Source organism: Typopeltis vanoorti, chromosome 18, assembly GCF_054136105.1.
Source record: "Typopeltis vanoorti isolate ZY-2024b chromosome 18, IOZ_Tvanoo_1.0, whole genome shotgun sequence".
Classification (NCBI taxonomy): domain Eukaryota; kingdom Metazoa; phylum Arthropoda; class Arachnida; order Uropygi; family Thelyphonidae; genus Typopeltis; species Typopeltis vanoorti.
Window position 1 is genome coordinate 89860153 of NC_143566.1, and position 19117 is coordinate 89879269.

Here is a 19117-nt window from a genome sequence, read left to right on the forward strand (position 1 = left end):
AGTTTGAATTCTTTCCTATGTTCTGATGCTAAGTTTGTTCTAGGGGATGTTTTTTCACTGTTGCTCAATTTCCCAAAGAAAACCGCAAGGGCCTTGTATAAAAGAATGATGCCCAAGCCAACATATTTCATTGAGTTGCATACGATTTTGTTTATTTGTTGTTTACACCAATACAGACTACAATTTTGGTGAGCTAAGTCCCAAATTTCCAGCCCATCCTTATTTTGCATTAAGTGGACACCTACTAACTGGGCATAACATGAAAGTGAGAGGCCTTACGTCTTCTCACCTAATAGCCTCCTCCCAGTTATCAAGCTGACATGCTCTATAATTGAGCAGAAATTTCAGATGAGGTTTTCATATAACATTTGAGAGTTCCTTATAAGCAAGTTTTACAAGTAGTTACACCAGACTCATAGTTTACAGGCAACTAGTGAAATAACCACTATGGATGGCAAAACTGAGGGAAAACAATTTTTCAATCAAGTGTCAGAAAATGGATAATGCTAAATAAAGAGGTGACAAATATTTGAAATGTGCAGAAATTTTAATATAAGATGAACCACAGCCAGTAAGTGTGGATAAAGATTTAGCTACCTTTCTCTAATTTAAAGGTGGGGAGACACGAGTATGAATTTTAGGTCATCTGTATATGAGTGTGGACTAAAATGTTCGTAATTTTTTTTAACTACTTCAGAAGACCAAGAGTGACATTTTTTTTTTTTTTTTTTGAGAATTAGTAGGGTTACAATCTAGCAATTTATGTGTGTTCTCTGAGCAACACATCCATTTCACGATTATACTCACCGGCAACTAGATAGGGTATAAAGGCCTTGCCTACTCCCTATAAGGGAAGTTAGATTTATTTTTTTTGATAGTCACTGGCAGTGCTTTTTTTTTTTTTTGAATGATATGACATACTTGCACCTCTATTAAATAGAGACATAACATAACGAATGCATTATATTTAGAATTTTGTAATTTTCAGCAATATTTTTATGTGTTTACCTAAAATTCAAATAAGCTTAGTTATCTGATGAATTTTGCATTATTCACTACATCTATTGTTAATATTAATGCCAGCTTGTCTCTCACCACAATAGAGTGCAACTCTATTGTGGTATCATATAAAGCTTTTAGTTAGCAACTAGGCAGTATGATATTCACTTCAGTTGTTTTTAATTATAGAAAATATTCTAACTCCTCTATTTTTCACTGATACAGTTTACATTGACAGTGACTGCACTTTTTCTTAGTGCAACAATAAAACTTTACTTTGTTTTGTTTGGACATCTGTGCAAAATGTTTTTCACTACGTAATCCATTCTGGCACTAAACTATCAATATATGCCAGACATGCAAACAGAAAGCACTCGACAAATCTCATGTTCTACCCTCAAGATCAAGTATAATGTGAGATAATTTGTACCATCCCATCTCAAACTTACTAAATAAATCATCATTATATATATATATATATATATATATATATATATATATATATATAAAGGACTTCACTGTGAAGTGGAACTGTCTAAATTATTGAAATAAAAGACTTGTATGTGTATTATGGGCATGAAGATTTCTGAAGAATGCAGAAACAATGAATTTGCCTATTTTGGCAAAAGTAGACAGTTACAGCTACTATATTTAAGAAAGAAAACATTATTACACCATGAAATAAACAGTATAGGTAAATACTTTTGAATATCTTTTTAATCTCGAGTTTTTCTTGCTATTAGTTCTAGTAATTATAATGGTGCTGGAAGTTTTTTCACTTGGTTATACTATAAATTAAAGATGCCAAGAAATTATATTCTTAGTTTAATCCTTTATCCAAGTGTAAGCTATCAAAGTTTGCACCTGAATTAATTTCAGTACTGGGTAACTTTTATATAGAAGCTAACGACTTCATATCACGCCTTAGTATGTGAAGTCATTAGCTTCTATATATATATATACAAGTTACCCAGTCTTGAAATTACTTCAGGTGCAAACTTTCTTTCCTTACACTTCAATAAAGGATTAAACCAAGAATATAATTTCTTGGTATCTTTAATTTATAGTATAACCGAGTGAAAAAACTTCCAACATCTTTCTCTAATCCAGAGTATTTTAATAATAAGGTGTGACACTTTTTGGCTGCTTGTATATGGAAATATGACTTCATTACTTCAGACCTTGGTATCACTTCTGGGTCTGGCTCCCACTGATGAGACCTCAATAAAAGTCATAATCAGTCTGGGTTGTGACTCTTCCCATAATGCATATCATTATACATTATGGGAAATAATGTATAATGATATGTCTCCTTACATCATCTGTAAGGATATGTGCTTTGTATTATGGGATACTAAAGTGATGTGAAGTCATTAGCTTCTATATGTGTGTTGCCCAGTCCTGAAATTACTTCAGACACAAACTTTGTTTGCTTACACTTGGATAAAGGAATAAACCAAGAACATAATTTCTTGGAATCTTTAAATTATAATGATGCCATCTTTCTGTACGCTTGTGTATGGATGTTAGCTTATGGGCAAGTCTGATTGCAGAGACCATACTCTACATATCACATCAGGTCGAAAGTTAAACTTGACAAGGTGCTGTTGCAAGTTGTGGCCAAAGCTACGGATACTATCTGCTGATTTTTCAAGCTTTTTTTTTTTGATGAAAGTTTCATAACTTGAAAATGCTGAGTCTGCAGCTGAGAAACAGATCTACAGAGGTTATAAAATAATTTTTGATTGTTTATCCTTTATTTTTTTAAAATTCCTTATGGGGATATTTATCAGCAGAGTTCAAGGCTGAGAAAAGATGACAGTTCTCAGACTGGTGAGAGCTAATGGCTGTGTTAAGAGTAGATAAGTTGCTATGAGTGGGGCAGTCTGTTCTCAAAGCTAGCACATCTGTAGATTTAATATGCTACAGATGGGTGAAATTTTATTTAATCTTAATACAGATAGGAATAACTTCAGTGGCCCTGCACTTTTTTTTAAAAAGGCTAGTCAATTAAGTTCCAGTTCAACAGCCAACAACTCAGAATTGAGTTCACTACAGAAAAGGATAATAGCCTGCCTCTTCTATATACTGTAATTACACATTTATCCAATGACACCTTTTCTCAGTTTATAGAAAATCGATCCATACACACACTATCCACCAATAATTGTCCAGACGGCCCTGTTAATTGAAGTTATGGAACATTTCAGGTTTGTTAATAACATAAAAAACAGTGTACAGATAGCAGGAATCGGTATTTCATTGTAGCAGTTGAATACAGGTGGTAAGGCAACACAACGTGAACTCAGTGACTTAGAGAGAAGTGTCATCATGGGCTGTCACATTGGTGTGCCTATACGTGCAATTGCCACTCAACTGGAGCATCCAAAATCAACATATGGAGACGTTCTGGTACCATTAGCAGAGGAAAATCAAAGGTGGCCGCTGAAAATGACTGACACAGACAGGAGGGTGTTAAAACGAGTGGCATACAAAAACTGGCTACAACCCACACAGACCATCCATGATGAGTTCCAGAGCAGCAGTAACACCATGGTGAGCACTAATACTGTACGAAAAACCGGTAACACACAAGCCAAACATCGCAACAACAACATGCAAGGCAGCTCATCCAGTCTGGTGCAAAGAGCGTGTGAACTGGACAACTGACCAGTGGAAAATGATACTCTGGAGCAATGAAGCAAGGTTCACCTGTTTCCAGTCTGATGGCAGTGAGTGGGTGTGGAAGCAGCCTGGTGAATGTTACCCACAGTAAAGTTTGGTAGTGGAGGAGTAATGGTGTGGTGTATTCAGGTGGTTTGGAGTGGGACCACTGGTTGTTGTTCATGGTTCCATGAAGGCAGCTCAGTACCTTGATATTCTGGATAATCAGGTGTGCCTATACTGTGAATTTTTATGGAACGTGCCCATGTTACTATCAAGACAACAATGCCCCATGCCACAAAGCTGCAGCTGTTATGGAATGGTATGAATAATGGGTGTTACACAAGAGCCTTGGCCTGTGCAGAATCCTGACTTCAACCCCCATGGAACACCTGTGGGACAAATTGGAGCGGCAATTGAATCCAAAGCAGCACATCCTCGATCTGTTGCTGAACTCAGTGCTGCTTTGATGGAGGAATGAAGACAAATTGCACCTGATGTCTTCCACACATTGGTGGAAAGCCTCCCTCAAGGGGTGAAGGAGGTGATCAAAGCCAAAGGTGGACATACCTGATATTAGGGTTCACCTACTGGTATCAATTGTAAACTGCTAAAGTGTCCAGACAATTATTGGTAGATAGTGTATATTCTATTACTATTCCTTATATCTAGAGCACATTGGAAAAAATAGCCAACACTCTAAATAAATAAACTCTCTCCACTGCTTTCAAACCTTATTTGAAGCTGGCTGCCTTTATATGTTCTCATAAGGATCTACTCACTCTCTCTCTCTCTCCCCTCTGTTCCAAGTGTTAACAAGGTTTCATGTTCTTGCAACTCATCATATTATTGTCAAACTGGGAGACATGCCAACATCTGCCTTCATGAACACAAGAAATACATCTGCTGCCATGACTATGGCGAGTCAGGCCTTGATGACCATGCTTTGAATACCTTGCACTGAATTGGATAGAAAAAAAAAACTACAATGCTTCACCATAGCAAATACAAATTTGAAACTTTTTTCAGACTCAGCAGCAATTTAATATTTATTTAATATTGTATCACTGCTGATGTCTTTTTGAGAGATGAAACACAGGAATGATTAAACTTGTATTCAATTATTTTTCTATGCTGTATGATTTTAAACCATCATCTAAGCCAGTGGTTCCCCACCTTTTTCCACTTGTGTACCCCTTTTAAACCCATTTCTATAAACTGTACCCCTTGTTTTTAAATACTAACACTTTTGTTCAGTGCCTATCATAATGTAAAATAGTGGAAATGAAGACATTTCTGCCATTACTGATTATTTTTCATGTACCACTGAACAGTCCAGCACATACCCCCAGGAGCACATGTCCCACCAGTTGGGAACCAATGATCTAAGCTTAAATACTCATTAGTGACCAGCAAATATTCATTTGGGTGTGCTCACCAACTGCTTTATCTGTTATACAGGAGAAAAAACTACTGTCACCTCTGTCTCAGAATAGCTAAAGAGGTGTTTATAACATTTTTAAAGCAGAAAAAAATGATTATGTGAAAAAAAAAGTTTATGTAATCTTTATTCTTGTTAAAGAGCAATACAAAGAGTGCTACATAATGAATGGAATGAATTCAAAACACATGCAAAAACTTTATGTTCATAATTAAATGAGGAAAAAGATTGTCATAAAAAACCCCAAACAAAAAAAGGTTTCTACAAACTGGCAATTCAAACAATCCTATGAAGTGTAAAGGTTCATTAGTATGACTGTTCTAACATTACAAGATTTTTTTTTTCTTTACAGCAGCTCATAAAAACAATGGCAGGATGGTGGGCACAATGTGGCCCAAGTAGCATTACTCTCTCTCTCTCGCCATCTTAATTTTTATCTAACAGTGAGAATCAGAACAGCATTTTTCAGTAGTCTTCATCAGAATCCAGGGCTGCTCTTCTTCTGTCAAACTTAAAATAAAATATGTTGTTATATATATATATATATATATATGCTACAAACTAAATATTGCCAAAGAAACTTACATAAAAATAGTAAAACAGTTTGTTTACTTTTGTTTCATTAGTTTTATATAAATGATATATGAAGAATTTCACCAAATGACATAAATCATGCACCTGTTTGCTCTCCTTCAGCCAAGATCGCACTTTCCACAAGTTTGCAATAACAAATTAGGTATTTTGAATTGGTCTTCCTTTAACATGATTGCCATGCTGACCTGTAACTGACATTCTAAAGGGTTAATGTAATCAGATGGAAGAGGGTAAATTCCCAGAGAATGTCTTATATTTTCTGAACAGAATAACATACAACTTATACAATTGTCGCACACGTATTTATAGAGGTTAAAAAAAAATATATATATATATATAGTAAAGATTATAGCATACTGTAGAAATACTATTTCCCATCATCATCAGTTGCATCAGTCTTGGGACTGGTAGCTCAGCAGCAATTTCATCCATTCAGCTATGTCATTGGCTTTCTTCTTAACACCTCCTGGTAACTCCTCAAACTCGTGCTGTCTTTGACTTGGTCAAGAAAGCTTTTCCTTGGTCTGCTTCTTCTTCTTTTCCCCTCTAATTTGCCTTCAGTTATTCTTTTCACAAGTCCATGTCGAAGTATATGTCCAAACCGCCTATCCCTTCAAATTTTGATAGATTTAATTAGAGTTGTTTCGTTTATCTCTCTCAGGACTTGTTCGTTTAATTTTTTTCCTGTCCATTTTATTTTACATCTTCTTACATCTTCTCTGCCTAGAATCCAGGTTTCACATCCATACAGTGCAATGCACCATATCAATGTCTTTACTAATTTTTTTTTCAATTGTAGGTTGAGATTTCCTGTTAAAATGCTTTTCATCTTAGAGAATTGGGCTTTTACGTTGTTTATTCTTGATCTTATGTCTTCTCTTGTTCTGCCATCTTCTGTTATTAGGCTTCCTAAATATTTAAAGCTTTTCACTTGTTTTATTTGTTCCCTGCTGATGGCTATATGCTCTGCATTGATAGGGATTTTGCCTGTAACAATGATTTTAGTCTTATCTGTGTTGATTTTCATTTTATATTTTTCAAGGTTATTATTAGTAATTCTAGCATTGTTTTTAACATTCTTCTGTTTTCTGCTACAAGGGCTATGTCATCAGCAAATCTTATACACGACTTACTCACCATTTATGTTTATGCCACTATTTATTTTATCTTTAGTTTCCTGAATGGCCTTTTCAATATATAAATTAAATAAAAGTGGTGAAAGTATACATCCTTGTCTTACTCCACTCCTTATATTTATTATTTTCTCCTTATAATTAATTTTAATCTGTCCATTTTGATTTTTGTAAATTTGATAAATAATTTTCCTATCCCTCAAATCTATACCGATATTAGTTCAATTTAGGAGTATTTGCTGGTTTACTTTATCGAATGCTTTCTCAAAATCAAGGAAGCAAATGTAAGTATTTTGACTAATCTAATCTTCTCTCTATTATTGTTCTTAAACAGAGTATTGCCTCTCTTGTTCCTTCATTCTTTCTGAATCCAAATTGGTCTTCATCCAATAGACAATCTATTTTTGAATAAATTCTATTATGAATAATTTTTAGCAGAATTTTGCTAACATGTGGGATTAAAGCCATTGTTCTAAATTGGCTGCATTTGTTTGCATTATTCTTTTTTGGTATTATGGTTGATTTCATAAACTCCTTTGGTATTTTTCCTCTACCATAGATTTGGGCTATTAATTGATTGAGTAAGGTTTTTGTCTCATCACTTAGATTTTGTAGCAGTTCTATAGGAATATTGTCTACACCAGGACTTTTCCCCTTACTCATTTTGGAAAGTGCTTTATCAAATTCTTCTCGCATTATTGGGGGTCCTAGATTATCTTCATTTTGATTTTCTATGCTGATATCAACATCAAGTTCGTCACCATTATAGAGATTTTCAAGATAATTCTACCATTCCATTAATATATCCTCAGATTCTATTAGTAATTTTCCATTTTCATCTTTGATGACATTGTTTTGCTGTTCTTATTAAATTTGCAAATCAGTTTGTTAATTTCTTTATAGGCTTTCTCTATGTTTTCTTTTTTAAATAATTCATCTATGTTATTACACTGTTCTTCCAGGTATTCTTTTTTGCTTGTCTATATTTTCCTGTAATTTGATTTTTAAGATATTTGTATTTGGCCACATCTTCTTTAACAGCATTTTTATATTTTCTTCTTTCATCCATAAGACCAAGCATTTCATCTCTTATCTAATGTTTTCTTTTGTCTTTTTCTGCATTTTTCAATAATTGATTTGATGAATTTGTAATTAACTCTTTAATCATATTCCATTGGTTTTCAATATTATTCTGACAATTTATGTTTTCTGGAATGTTATGATCAGTTGCCTCTTAGTATCCTCTCTTCTTTACTCTTTAAGTTTTCAAGGTTCCATCTTATTGGTTTGTATCTTTGGATTTGTTTCCTATGTTTCAATTCTGTTTTCATTAAGACAAGGTTATGGTCACTACTAATGTCGGCACCTGGATAGCTTTTGCAATTTTTTATTTGGTTTCTATATCTTTTCTTGACCAATATATAACCTATTTGATATCTATTTGAATCTCCAGGTGCTGTCCAGGTGTATCTTCTTCATTTTGGAACTTGAAATAGTGTATTTGCTATAACTAACTGTTTTTGTGTACAAAATTCTATTAGTTGCTTTCCTGTTTCATTCTACGTCCAAGACTAAATCTTCCCGAAACATTATCATTGCTCTCTTCTCCCACTATAGCATTCCAATCTCCCATTATTATTGTATTGTCTCTGTCTTTAGTTGCTCAAGATTTCTTCTATTTGTTCATAAATTTCTTCATCACTATTTCCCATAAGGGAGATAAATCTAGACCACAGAATCTGTTCAAATTAGAACTTAATAATTCCCCAAGAAGAAATTTTAGCATTATCTAAGGATCAGAACTATGCTGATCTCAAAAAAAAAAAAAAAACTGCTGATGGATTTTTTTTCTTTGCACAAACAGAGGTGCAAGCTCCTTCTAATGCAGTTAATAGAATTCAATTCGAAGCAGCTTAAGTTAAATTTAAGCCGAATTAAAAACACTCATGTCCTAAAAAAAAAAAAATAACAATCTTGTCATTCCAATGCAAACAATGGCAAGGTTGTAGTAGTACAAAGAAAGAATATTACAGGAGGATTGCATGATATTCTGTGACAACTCCACTTACCTGTAAAACTCTATGTAGTTTGGAAATACCAAAGCACTTCACATCGATTTTTACAGAGGTCTAGTCCCTTGAGAATGTTACAAAAATAACCTTGTTTGTCTCTGTATATTTTATGCTAGATATTATTGTAAATAACCCTATGGGAATTAACAACATTTACTCCTTTAACAAGAATATTTTAGAATGTCAAAAACAATTCTAAATTAGAGCTATCAGAGTCGGCAGTCAGCAGAGGGTTATCGGAAATGGTAGAAATACGGGGAGTAGGATCCAGAGTACCAGAAGTTACGGCAAGCCAAGCCAGAGGAGAAAATCGGGAATGACAAGAGAACAGCTGATGTAAATACCCAAAGCAGTTTTGCTCGGAAGTCCTTTTGCCGCGAGAGATCAACCTCTTGCCAGAGCTATTCGAGTACTGCAGGTTGCAGTCCACAGCCCGCCAATTCCCAACGAGATACTGCTGATGCAAGACACTCCTGAAGGAAGCCTATGACCCGAGATGAAAGAAAAGCCATAGAGACTTTTGATTGAATGTACGATACAGAGCCTCTGTAAGTTTGTTCTATTTTCTTTGTACATTTCCTTTTATAATCTATCAGATATGTTATAGATGGACTGATAAGAATTAGCTTAATAGTAATAAGAAGTGTCCATAAGAGAGTCATTTGGAATGGTAATGATTGGCATAAGATTTGTGAAATAACTTAGCATAGTTAGCTAACCTCTTAATGAGTAATCAGAGTTTTCAATAATTTGATTTAATAAGCAGAGAAGTAACTGAATAATTGTATTGTATAGTTAATATTAAAAAGGGAACGTTTGTTTCTTTATGCTGAAAGTCTAACGGATAGGTAGAGAGAGTAACCTTCCTATCGTTTAATTAATGTACTTTGATATTAATGTAAATAAATGTGTTTTATTTATATGTCAATAGAGTGCTGCCTGATTCTTTAAATTACAATGCACTGTAATTTAAAGGAAACAACTAAAGCATATCAAGAGTAGTTTAAGTACTTGAGAAACCATGAATGTTTACGTAAACTTTATTGAAGGAATTTATGCTAGTGAGAGAGAGATCTACCGGACGCATTACTGAGTCTTATGCCGATATAGAAATACTGGTGGTGCAGTCTCAACAAATAAATTTTCCAGTGTTCATAGGTATATGACTAGGTGAATGCGAAAGGAGGATAAACAATAGTAAGATAGAGAAAGTAGAATAAAAAAGGAAAATATACAATAAAAACGTATAGAATAGAAAAGATATAAGAATAAAGATATTACAATAACACAGTAAACCTCATTGTTACATACCATCCCCTCTAATCTAATCTGACAGATTAATAAACTCAACACTCTCAATGATAATACTTCTAGTTAGGATGAGGATTTTAAGAAAACAAGTCAAGACTTCTCATGCACATTCACCTTTACGTTGTATGGTCTTTTCAATAACTACAAACCTATTTTGTATTCCTTTAAGACCTGTTGTTATTGTTTGCATTGGTCTTCCCACATGAATTCTTAAGTGAAAAAACTTCTACATCTTGCTGTAATCCAGAGTAATTTAATAATAACATGTTACACCTTTTCACTATTTGGATATGGGAACCTTGGTTCCCATCTGAGTCTAGCTCCTACAGTTGACACCCGAATAAAGGTCAAAACTGTTCTCGGTAGCGGCTCTCTCTTTCCATAATGCATATAGCATTATACACACCTGAAAGGTTTGTATTATGAGATATTAAGGCAATTAATGTACAGTCATTAGGTTTCATATACAAGTAGCTTAGCCTTACATTTTTTGACTTACACTTGAAAAAGGATTACAGAAGGCTATAATTTCTTGGCATTTTTAATTTAATATTGCTCCCTACTTTCACAGGGAATTCAGCATCTCATATCAAGAATACTACAAATTTTAAGAACAAAATCTATGATTTTGGCTTCTGGCTCATCTGGTCATAATCACTGGATGCAACTTCATTGTTTACAAACATCTATACTACTGAATGATGAGTACTATTTTCCTGTCAACATTATCAGATCCTTTGCAACACATTTGTAATATATATCTAGCAAAAATTTTCACTAGAAAATTTTGTATCCAAACTGAATGCAATGCATCCTAAAATGCAGTTTGCATTTGAGATGGAGAAAACAATTATTTTTAGAGCTACTGAATTTAAACTTTCAGCAAGGGCTCATCACTACACTCATAGAGTGCCAGTTAGGACCAAAGGAACCTATCTTTAGCAATCAGTGTGTATGTTAAAGTGCTTGCATGCATATGTCCAATATATTTATTTGTGCTCATGAAGATGCCTTGGTAAATAAGGCAAAATATTAGCATATTAATCTAATAGCTAAATAAATTCATCATCATCATCATCATAAAATGTCTGACATGTAGCCTCAAGAGGTGTACAGGATATGATAGCACTACATGAAAAATTTACATTACTAACTTCCTATCTACAATTTTCCTCCAAATCAGTCTATTACTTGTCAAGACTCCAATATTATCATTATCAGATCTTATATTTCTATCGTCTAAGGCACTTTGTACTGTATCAATCCACCTATATCTTGGTCTTCCTCTGGGTTGTTTTCCTGCCAACTTGGCAGAGAACACTTGTTTTGCTAATCTTTCCTCGCCCATTCTGTTTAAGTGATTCTGCTAATCATTCCTGGATGCTGACAATGTAAAGTTCTTTCCTAATATCCTCGTTTTTAATATGATATTGCTATCGATGCCATCTGTTCAAGCCACTAATCTTTCTCAGGAATCTCATATCTGCAGTCTCTAGTCTTTGATCAAGTGTTTTACTTTTGACCCAGCTCTCAGATCCATAAGTTAAAATTGGTTTGAACACTGTCTTGTATACAGCTAATTTAGTGTTCCGACTAATTTCTCTCTTATTCATTATGAATATATTCAACTGACTGCTTACCATACCAGCTTTGTTGATTCTGTTGTCTATTTCCATATTTAATTTACCGTCTTCAGTAAAAATCGTGCCTAAGTAGCTGAAATGATTTACTTGTTCCACAGGTTCTCCATTCACAACGCAGTTGACATTTTCAATGATTCTGCCTATTTTCATTGTCTTTGTCTTTTTAATGCTGACTTTCATACCATATCTATTACAACAGTTATTCAATTAATTCAGGAAATCTTGCAAAGTTGTAGCGGATTTATTTAGAAGTATAACATTGTCCACATAAAGCAAAGAGCTGACATTAACATCTCCAATGCTGATATCATGTTTAATACCACTTTCCTTCATAATGTGATCCATATAGATAATGAATAACAGAGGGGATAATGTACATCCTTGTCTCACACCAGATTTAACATTAAACCATCTTCCTGTACTTCCTTTAATTCTAACTGCTGACTTACAACTCAAATAAAGACTAAGCATTGCTTGATATAATGCCCCATTGACACCATATAACTGTAGAGTATTGAATAGCTTCTCTCTTGGCACCTTGTCATATGCCTTTTCCAGATCGATAAAACTTAAATACAAATCTTTGTTATATTCCCATGCTTTCTCGACTATTTGTCGTAAAGTGAAGATCTGATCCTGACAGCCTCTATTTGGCCTGAATCCAGCTTGTTCTTCACCAAGCTTTTCTTCCACAATTCTTCTAGACTGTTTCTCAAGTATACTTGCATAGATCTTGCCAGGAACACTCAGTAGGGAAATACCGCTGTAATTCTCACATTCAGTTTTATTTCCCTTTTTATATATGGGTACTATTAGAGCTCTACTCCAATCATCGGGAATTCGTCCCTCTGTCCAGGCTTTCTGAACTATGCAGTGCAGCCACTGTAAGGCTCTTATATCACAATACTTCAGCATTTCTGGTCGAATATCATCTACTCCTGCTGCCTTTCCACATTTCAAGCCTTTGATGGATTTTTCTACTTCAAGTATGGATATGTATTCCTGATTGTATGCCTGTTGAGTGTTTTTTTACCACTGTGCTATCACTGCTTCTTTCATTTAGCAGTTTTTCAAAGTAATTACTCCATACTTCAAGGATATCTTTTTCTCCCATTTTCATGTCACCTTTATCATCTCTAACTCCTTTTACAGCACTCTTTCCTCCATTTCTAAGCTTCTTCAACAACCTCCAGAATATCTTACCACCTTCTTGATATTTATTTTCTATGTTCTTGCCAAAGTTCTTCCATGACTTTTGTTTAGCTAGTTTTAGACAGTGTTTCGCTTTCTTACATTTGTCTCTGTATTCTCTATGAGCAAAAGCTGACTTATTTGCTAGGAACTTTTGATATGCTTTCTTCTTTTCCTTCACTGCCTCTTTAACTTCCTGTGTCCACCATGAAGTTCTGATTTTTCTATCCTTGCAGACAACCTCACTACATGCCTCTCTAGCTGAATCAATCAGGGTTTTCTTCAAGGCTTGCCACTGAATCTCCAAGGTTTGGTTCCTGTTCTCAAACTCTTTCATTTTTTCTTCAATAATCTTTCTGTATTTTAGTCTACAGTTCACATCTGAGAGCTGTTCAACTTTTATTCGCTTTAAAACTTTCTTACATGTTATTCTTTTCAATATGAAATTCAATATTATCCTGCTCAAGACTAAATAGTGATCACTTCCAATTTTAAATCCTCTGTACACTCTGGTGTCCTGCACCAGGGAGAAAACATCACTATCAACAATAACATGGTCAATGAGACTTTTCTTATTCCTTGCCTCTTCTTTCCATGTGAATTTGTGCACATTTTTATGTTGGAACATGGTGTTAGTAACCAGTCCATGTCCTGAGCAGAAATCCAACAGATATTTGCCATTATTATTAGTTTTGCTCTTTTCTCCAAATTTTCCCAAAACATTTTTGTATGTCTGACAATCACTTACTATTCTGCTATTTAGATCCCAACAAGGACCAACTTTTCCTTTTTCATTGTGTCAGTTGTTTTCTGTAGAGCCTCAAAAAATTCCTCCATTTCTACCTTAGTAGAACCTTCTGTGGGACCATAAGCAGAAATAAGTTTCATTGTCCAATTCCCCATTCTGATATTTGCCCACGTTACTCTACTTGAGACTGCCTGCCATTCAAGAAGATTAGCCTCGTATTTTGTGTTGAATACTATGGCCACTCATTCTTTTCCTTGATTGTCATTTCCTGAATATAACATTTTGTATTTTTTGCTCAGAAAGATCTCACCAGTATTTGTCTTTTTTTGTTTCAGTCACCCCTATTATGTTCATCTGGTACTTATCTAATTCTTCAGCTAGCTCCATTTCTTTGCCATTCAGGCTTCTTATGTTGATAGTACTGATCTTTAACTCTGGTGATGTTGAGTTGGGGGTGTGCTTTCAGATTTGATCCAGTAGCTGACTTTTCGCTGTTTGCCCTGGTTCCCTGGCGAAAACAATGGAGGCTTGTTTAACCGGGCGACCCCAGCCGGCATGAAATTTTGTCATGTTGTACCATCATTTTGTATATTGGTTTAAGCCAATAAGAATAAAATGTGGTCGGCTAAATCCCAAATTGCCAGCCCATCCTCGTCGTTCAGTATCCAGGTAGATACCCAACAGAGTGCACCACGAGAAGGTGAGAATTGGACATTAGGTCAGAAGCCCTGGTCGGTTCTCGGCATTCCTTTAAAGGCTATGTGGAGGTCTCTTCTCAGTTATACAGCTATGACCCTTAAGCACCCCGCTAAATAAATTTAGTTGGTTAATTATTAGCTTCAGATATCTGTTTATTTCTGCTAAACATCAACATGAATACATCAAGAGTTACAACATAATTAAGTCAATATTCTTAACAAATGGCCTCAGTCTTTATTAATGAAGAATTCAAATAGTTTCAACACCTACTGAAGAAGAATTAGTACATTCTAATAATCCTCTGACATATGGTAGTGGAATGTCAGAGGATTATTAGAACGTACTGCTAAAATTCTCAAGCATTTCATCTGGTCTAGAAAGTTTCTACCTTTGTATCTTCACCTAAAGACTTCCTCCATTAAGCTTTTCAAGCATCTACCAGATTCTTTGCTCTTGTAATCTACAATCTAAAATCTGTGATCTAAAATTTGTACAATTCAGAAGATTTGAAGATACATCAACCTGAACAGTCTAATCTTGCAGAACATGTCATATCCACTAAACACAGCATCCTTGGGAAGAGCAGAAAAATGATGTGCAAATAGATTCCTCGTAGAATGGCTTATAAAGAAAAGTGTTATATTCTTCTAATTTAAACAGGGTATGCCTACCTACAATCTTTTTTTTTCAATTAATTTCATTTATGTTTGTTATTTAAAGTTACCATACTATTTTATTACTTAATGTAATCAATTTCTTGGCATTACCCATTATCAAGACAAATAAGGATAAAACAGGGTAAATACTTCGAAATGATAAGCATAAAATGCTTTGTTTATGTCACAGTGATTCAAGATAAGGAAAGAGTAGTTATATTATTCATATAATTGGACAATGAGACTTGCCCACATCTGATTTATAGAAATGCTTTGGGAAAATTTGGAGAAAAGAGCAAGACTAATAATAATGGTAAGTAATAATGGCTGAATTTCTATTCATGACATGGACTAGTCATTACTACACCATGCTCAGTATAAAGATGTACGTACATTCAGATAGAAAGAACACAAAAGTCTTACTATGTTCTTGGTGATGGCAACATTTTTAAACAAAATCATAGAGGAGATTTTAAAAAAGGAAGTGATCACCATAAATAAATTAATATGCATATTGTTTCAGACAATTAACAATGAGCACTAAAAATTTTTCCTTATTATTTCCAATATTTTGCCAAAGTTAAAATGGCATCTCCAGGGAATTAATACTTGTCTCAACATAGGCATACAGTAAATAAGAATGACCTGGAGAAACACAGGGAAGCCTATCATCCTAAAACTATGCCATCAATTGGCTCTGGTATGTGACCACTGAGCTGATTATCTGCAGTTGCGAGTTTCTCATGTGAGAGGTAGGTTCGATACAACCATATTTGCTCATATTAGGAAAATTCATGAGGGCAGAAGTAAATTCGAAACCATTCAAATTTAAACATGCTTCAGTGAGGAAAAGTGACTTTTTTCCCCATCAGATCCTGTGACAGGTATCTAGGACATTATAGCCAAGGTACTGGAGAAGTTAGTCAAGAGCAAATTACAGGAATGGATAGACAGAAAAGGGATACTATATGGGGGGGCAACATGGTTTTGTGAAGGGTAGGTCATGCCTCAGTAACTTGCTCACATTTTATAATACAGTGACAGCTGAGTTGGATAAAGATAATGGGTTTAGTGATATGGCAGGACTTTGCAAAAGCTTTTGATAGGATACTGCATAGAATATAAATTGCAGCACATGGGGATGGATATAAAGCTGGTTAAGTGGATAAGGGTGCAGTTGATGGAGAAATATCAAAGAACAGTTTATTCTGAAGTAGAGTCCAGATGAAAGCTTGCAACTAGTGTCGTGTCACAAGGCTCTGTTCTTGGGCTGCTACTATTTAATTTGTATACTAATGATATAGGAAAGGATCTCAGAGAAACTATTCAGTAGTTTGCTGGTGTGCAAAATTCGGTATACAGCAATAGTTAATAATCTCATCTTCCTTTTACACTCTTTTACTTTGCAGTGTCGAGAGTTTATCAATCATCAGACTTCAAACTGTTCACAGGATAAGGTGATCAGATGCCCCAGTGTATCTTATGTCCTGCAGTGTTGAGTTCTCAAGGCCAGTTTGCCTGCTTTGCGGGACCCCAGGATAAACTGCAGGAAAAAAAGCCCAACTGTCTATGCTAACTTGGCTATGGCTGAGGAAGATCCTTCAGCTCCTCATGTCACAGACAGGAATCAAACCTAGGACACTCCTTCCACAGGCATATGGTTGCAAAGCACACAGCCACTAGGCTAACTGTGCAGACCATAAAAATGTTAAAATTTTGCAGGATGATTTGGATAGACTGGCAGTCTGGATGAAGAAAAATGGATGTCAGTTAAATGTGGCAAAGTGTAAGGTTATGCATTTTGGGGTTGAAAATATCAGCTGTGGACCACAGTGATGGAACCATACCTCAGGAAATTGATAAACAAGGGAAGTAGGGATGTTAGTGGATAGGGAGTTAAAGTTTAGAGGACATATATTGCAAAAGTGACTAAAGCAGCTCAGTGGATTACTCGGTTACTGAAGAATACCATGATAAGCAAAGACAAGCAGGTTGTTATTATACCTCTTTACAGAGCTTTGGTAAGACCCTATCTCGATTGCTATGTGCAGATTTGGTCATGTGGGTTTCTTGGGATGAGGAAGTGAACAGGATCTGGAGGAGAGTGACCAAGATGGTAGCAGGTCTATGGAATGAACCTTATGAAGACAGGTTGAAGATCTGTGGGTTACAGAAATTGGTTCAATCATATCACCCCAGGAAAGGGGTGATATGATTGAAACTAGGGTTTCCGGGCGTGAATTCTTTCACGCCCATTCTCGGGAATTTTTTTCGTTTTCCCGTTCCTGAATCCCAAGAAAATTTGGTCAGGAAATCAGGAAAATTTTTAATAAGTTATTTTTTTATTAAATTATAAATCATATTTTAATAGTTTTTTTATAGATTGCCGTCACAATGAGTAAAGAGTATAAAGAATGTTGGGAATATTTTAGAAAAGATAAAGATAATGAATCAGCTCGTTGCCAGATATGCTCCAAAACTTTGCAATGCAAAGCATCATCAACCAGCGGTCTACATAGGCACCTAGTATACATTCATGGAATGAAAAGGAAAAAAACAGTCTGAATTGAATAATGATGAGCCAATGCCTTCATCTTCTAAGAGACAAACAACAATTTTACATTATGTTAAGGGACTGGATTTAGAAGAAACCGTAAACAAATTAGCAGCCTTGGATGGGATATCAGTCAACACCATCACAAAAAGTGAGTTTATTATGGAAAGTTTCACAAGCAAAGGAATGCAGTTGCCAAGAAGTCCATCTTCAGTTATGACACTAATACATAATTATTACAGTAAAGTGAAACAACTGTACATCCAGAAACTGGAAGTATTCAAATGTGATAATAAAAAACTGAGTATTTCAATAGACAAGTGGACCAGTTGCAAGAATGTTCACGTATACTGCAATGAAGCCTCTATGAACCTTGGTTTAATAAGAATACATGGGAACTGCCTTGTGGAAAAAGTGGTTTCCTTGCTTCATGAAAGATTAGAAAACTTTTAGTTAAAACTTGAAAGTGATGCGGTTGCAATTACAAGTGATGGTGCAGCTGTGATGGAAAAATTCCGAAAATTATCACTGACTATTCAACAGTACTGCTACAACCATGCGCTACATCTAGCTGTAACAAAAGTATTTTATGTTAAAAAGTTGAAAGGTGAAGCATCAAGTGACCTATAGCAGTGATAGTGAATTCAATACAGATTCTGAATACGATAAAGATGATAACAGTGATTCTGAGTTAGATGGTGTGGCCTGAGCTGATCAGTATGATTTGCAAGATGATCTATCTTCGGCAATTAGCAGAGTACGAAGAATTAGGAACATATTTAAATATTCTCCAGTAAAAAAATTCTCTTTTGCAACAAGAAATAACCAAGAGTGAAAAGACAGAACTACACACTGGAGAGAATGATAGAGAGATTTTTAAAGACTGAGATTTAAAGAGATTAAGACTGTTTTACGAGAGCTGAAACTTGATCACTTATGGAAAGGAGTATTATGAAATATTGAGAGGTATATTGAATTGCTTACAACCTGTAAGATTAGCAGTTGAAGCCTTAAGCAATATAGAAGCTAATATTCTCAAAAGTGAAGGAATTTTTAAGTTCCTGTTCAGTAATTTAGAAAAACAGAATTCTTCAATGAGCCAAATGCTTTTAAAGGAAATAAAATTTGAATTGGTTAAATGTAGAAATAGAGATCTTGTGTCTCTCACAAAGTACTTGAGCAATGTTAGTTGTTTATGTGAGATGGAAGAGGATGAATTTTTTGCCTTGTCAAGTAAGAATGAAATTGCACGATTGGCGAAGTCATTAATGGAAAGACTTTTTAAAGGAACATTTACAGCAGAAGAAGTTCCAATAAAAGAAATAAAGGATGTCCTTACAGAGAGTTCTGACATTAAATCAGAATCTGATCTGAAGAGTGAATTGACTAAAGCAATATCAATTTCGACATCA

At 34.8% G+C, this 19117-nt stretch overlaps 1 protein-coding gene across 2 annotated transcripts in view; it reads right to left on the reverse strand.

Moving 5' to 3' along the window:
* Nucleotides 1-5213: 5213 nt before the first annotated feature.
* Nucleotides 5214-19117, reverse strand: part of PDCD-5 (programmed cell death 5) — a 59567-nt gene continuing 45663 nt past the window's right edge. For both annotated transcript variants that reach the window (XM_090408411.1, XM_090408410.1), the window contains one exon: nucleotides 5214-5614. In XM_090408411.1, coding sequence (XP_090264537.1) covers nucleotides 5570-5614 — 45 coding nt within the window. In that variant the 3' untranslated portion in view covers nucleotides 5214-5569. The remainder of the gene's footprint in view (nucleotides 5615-19117) is intronic.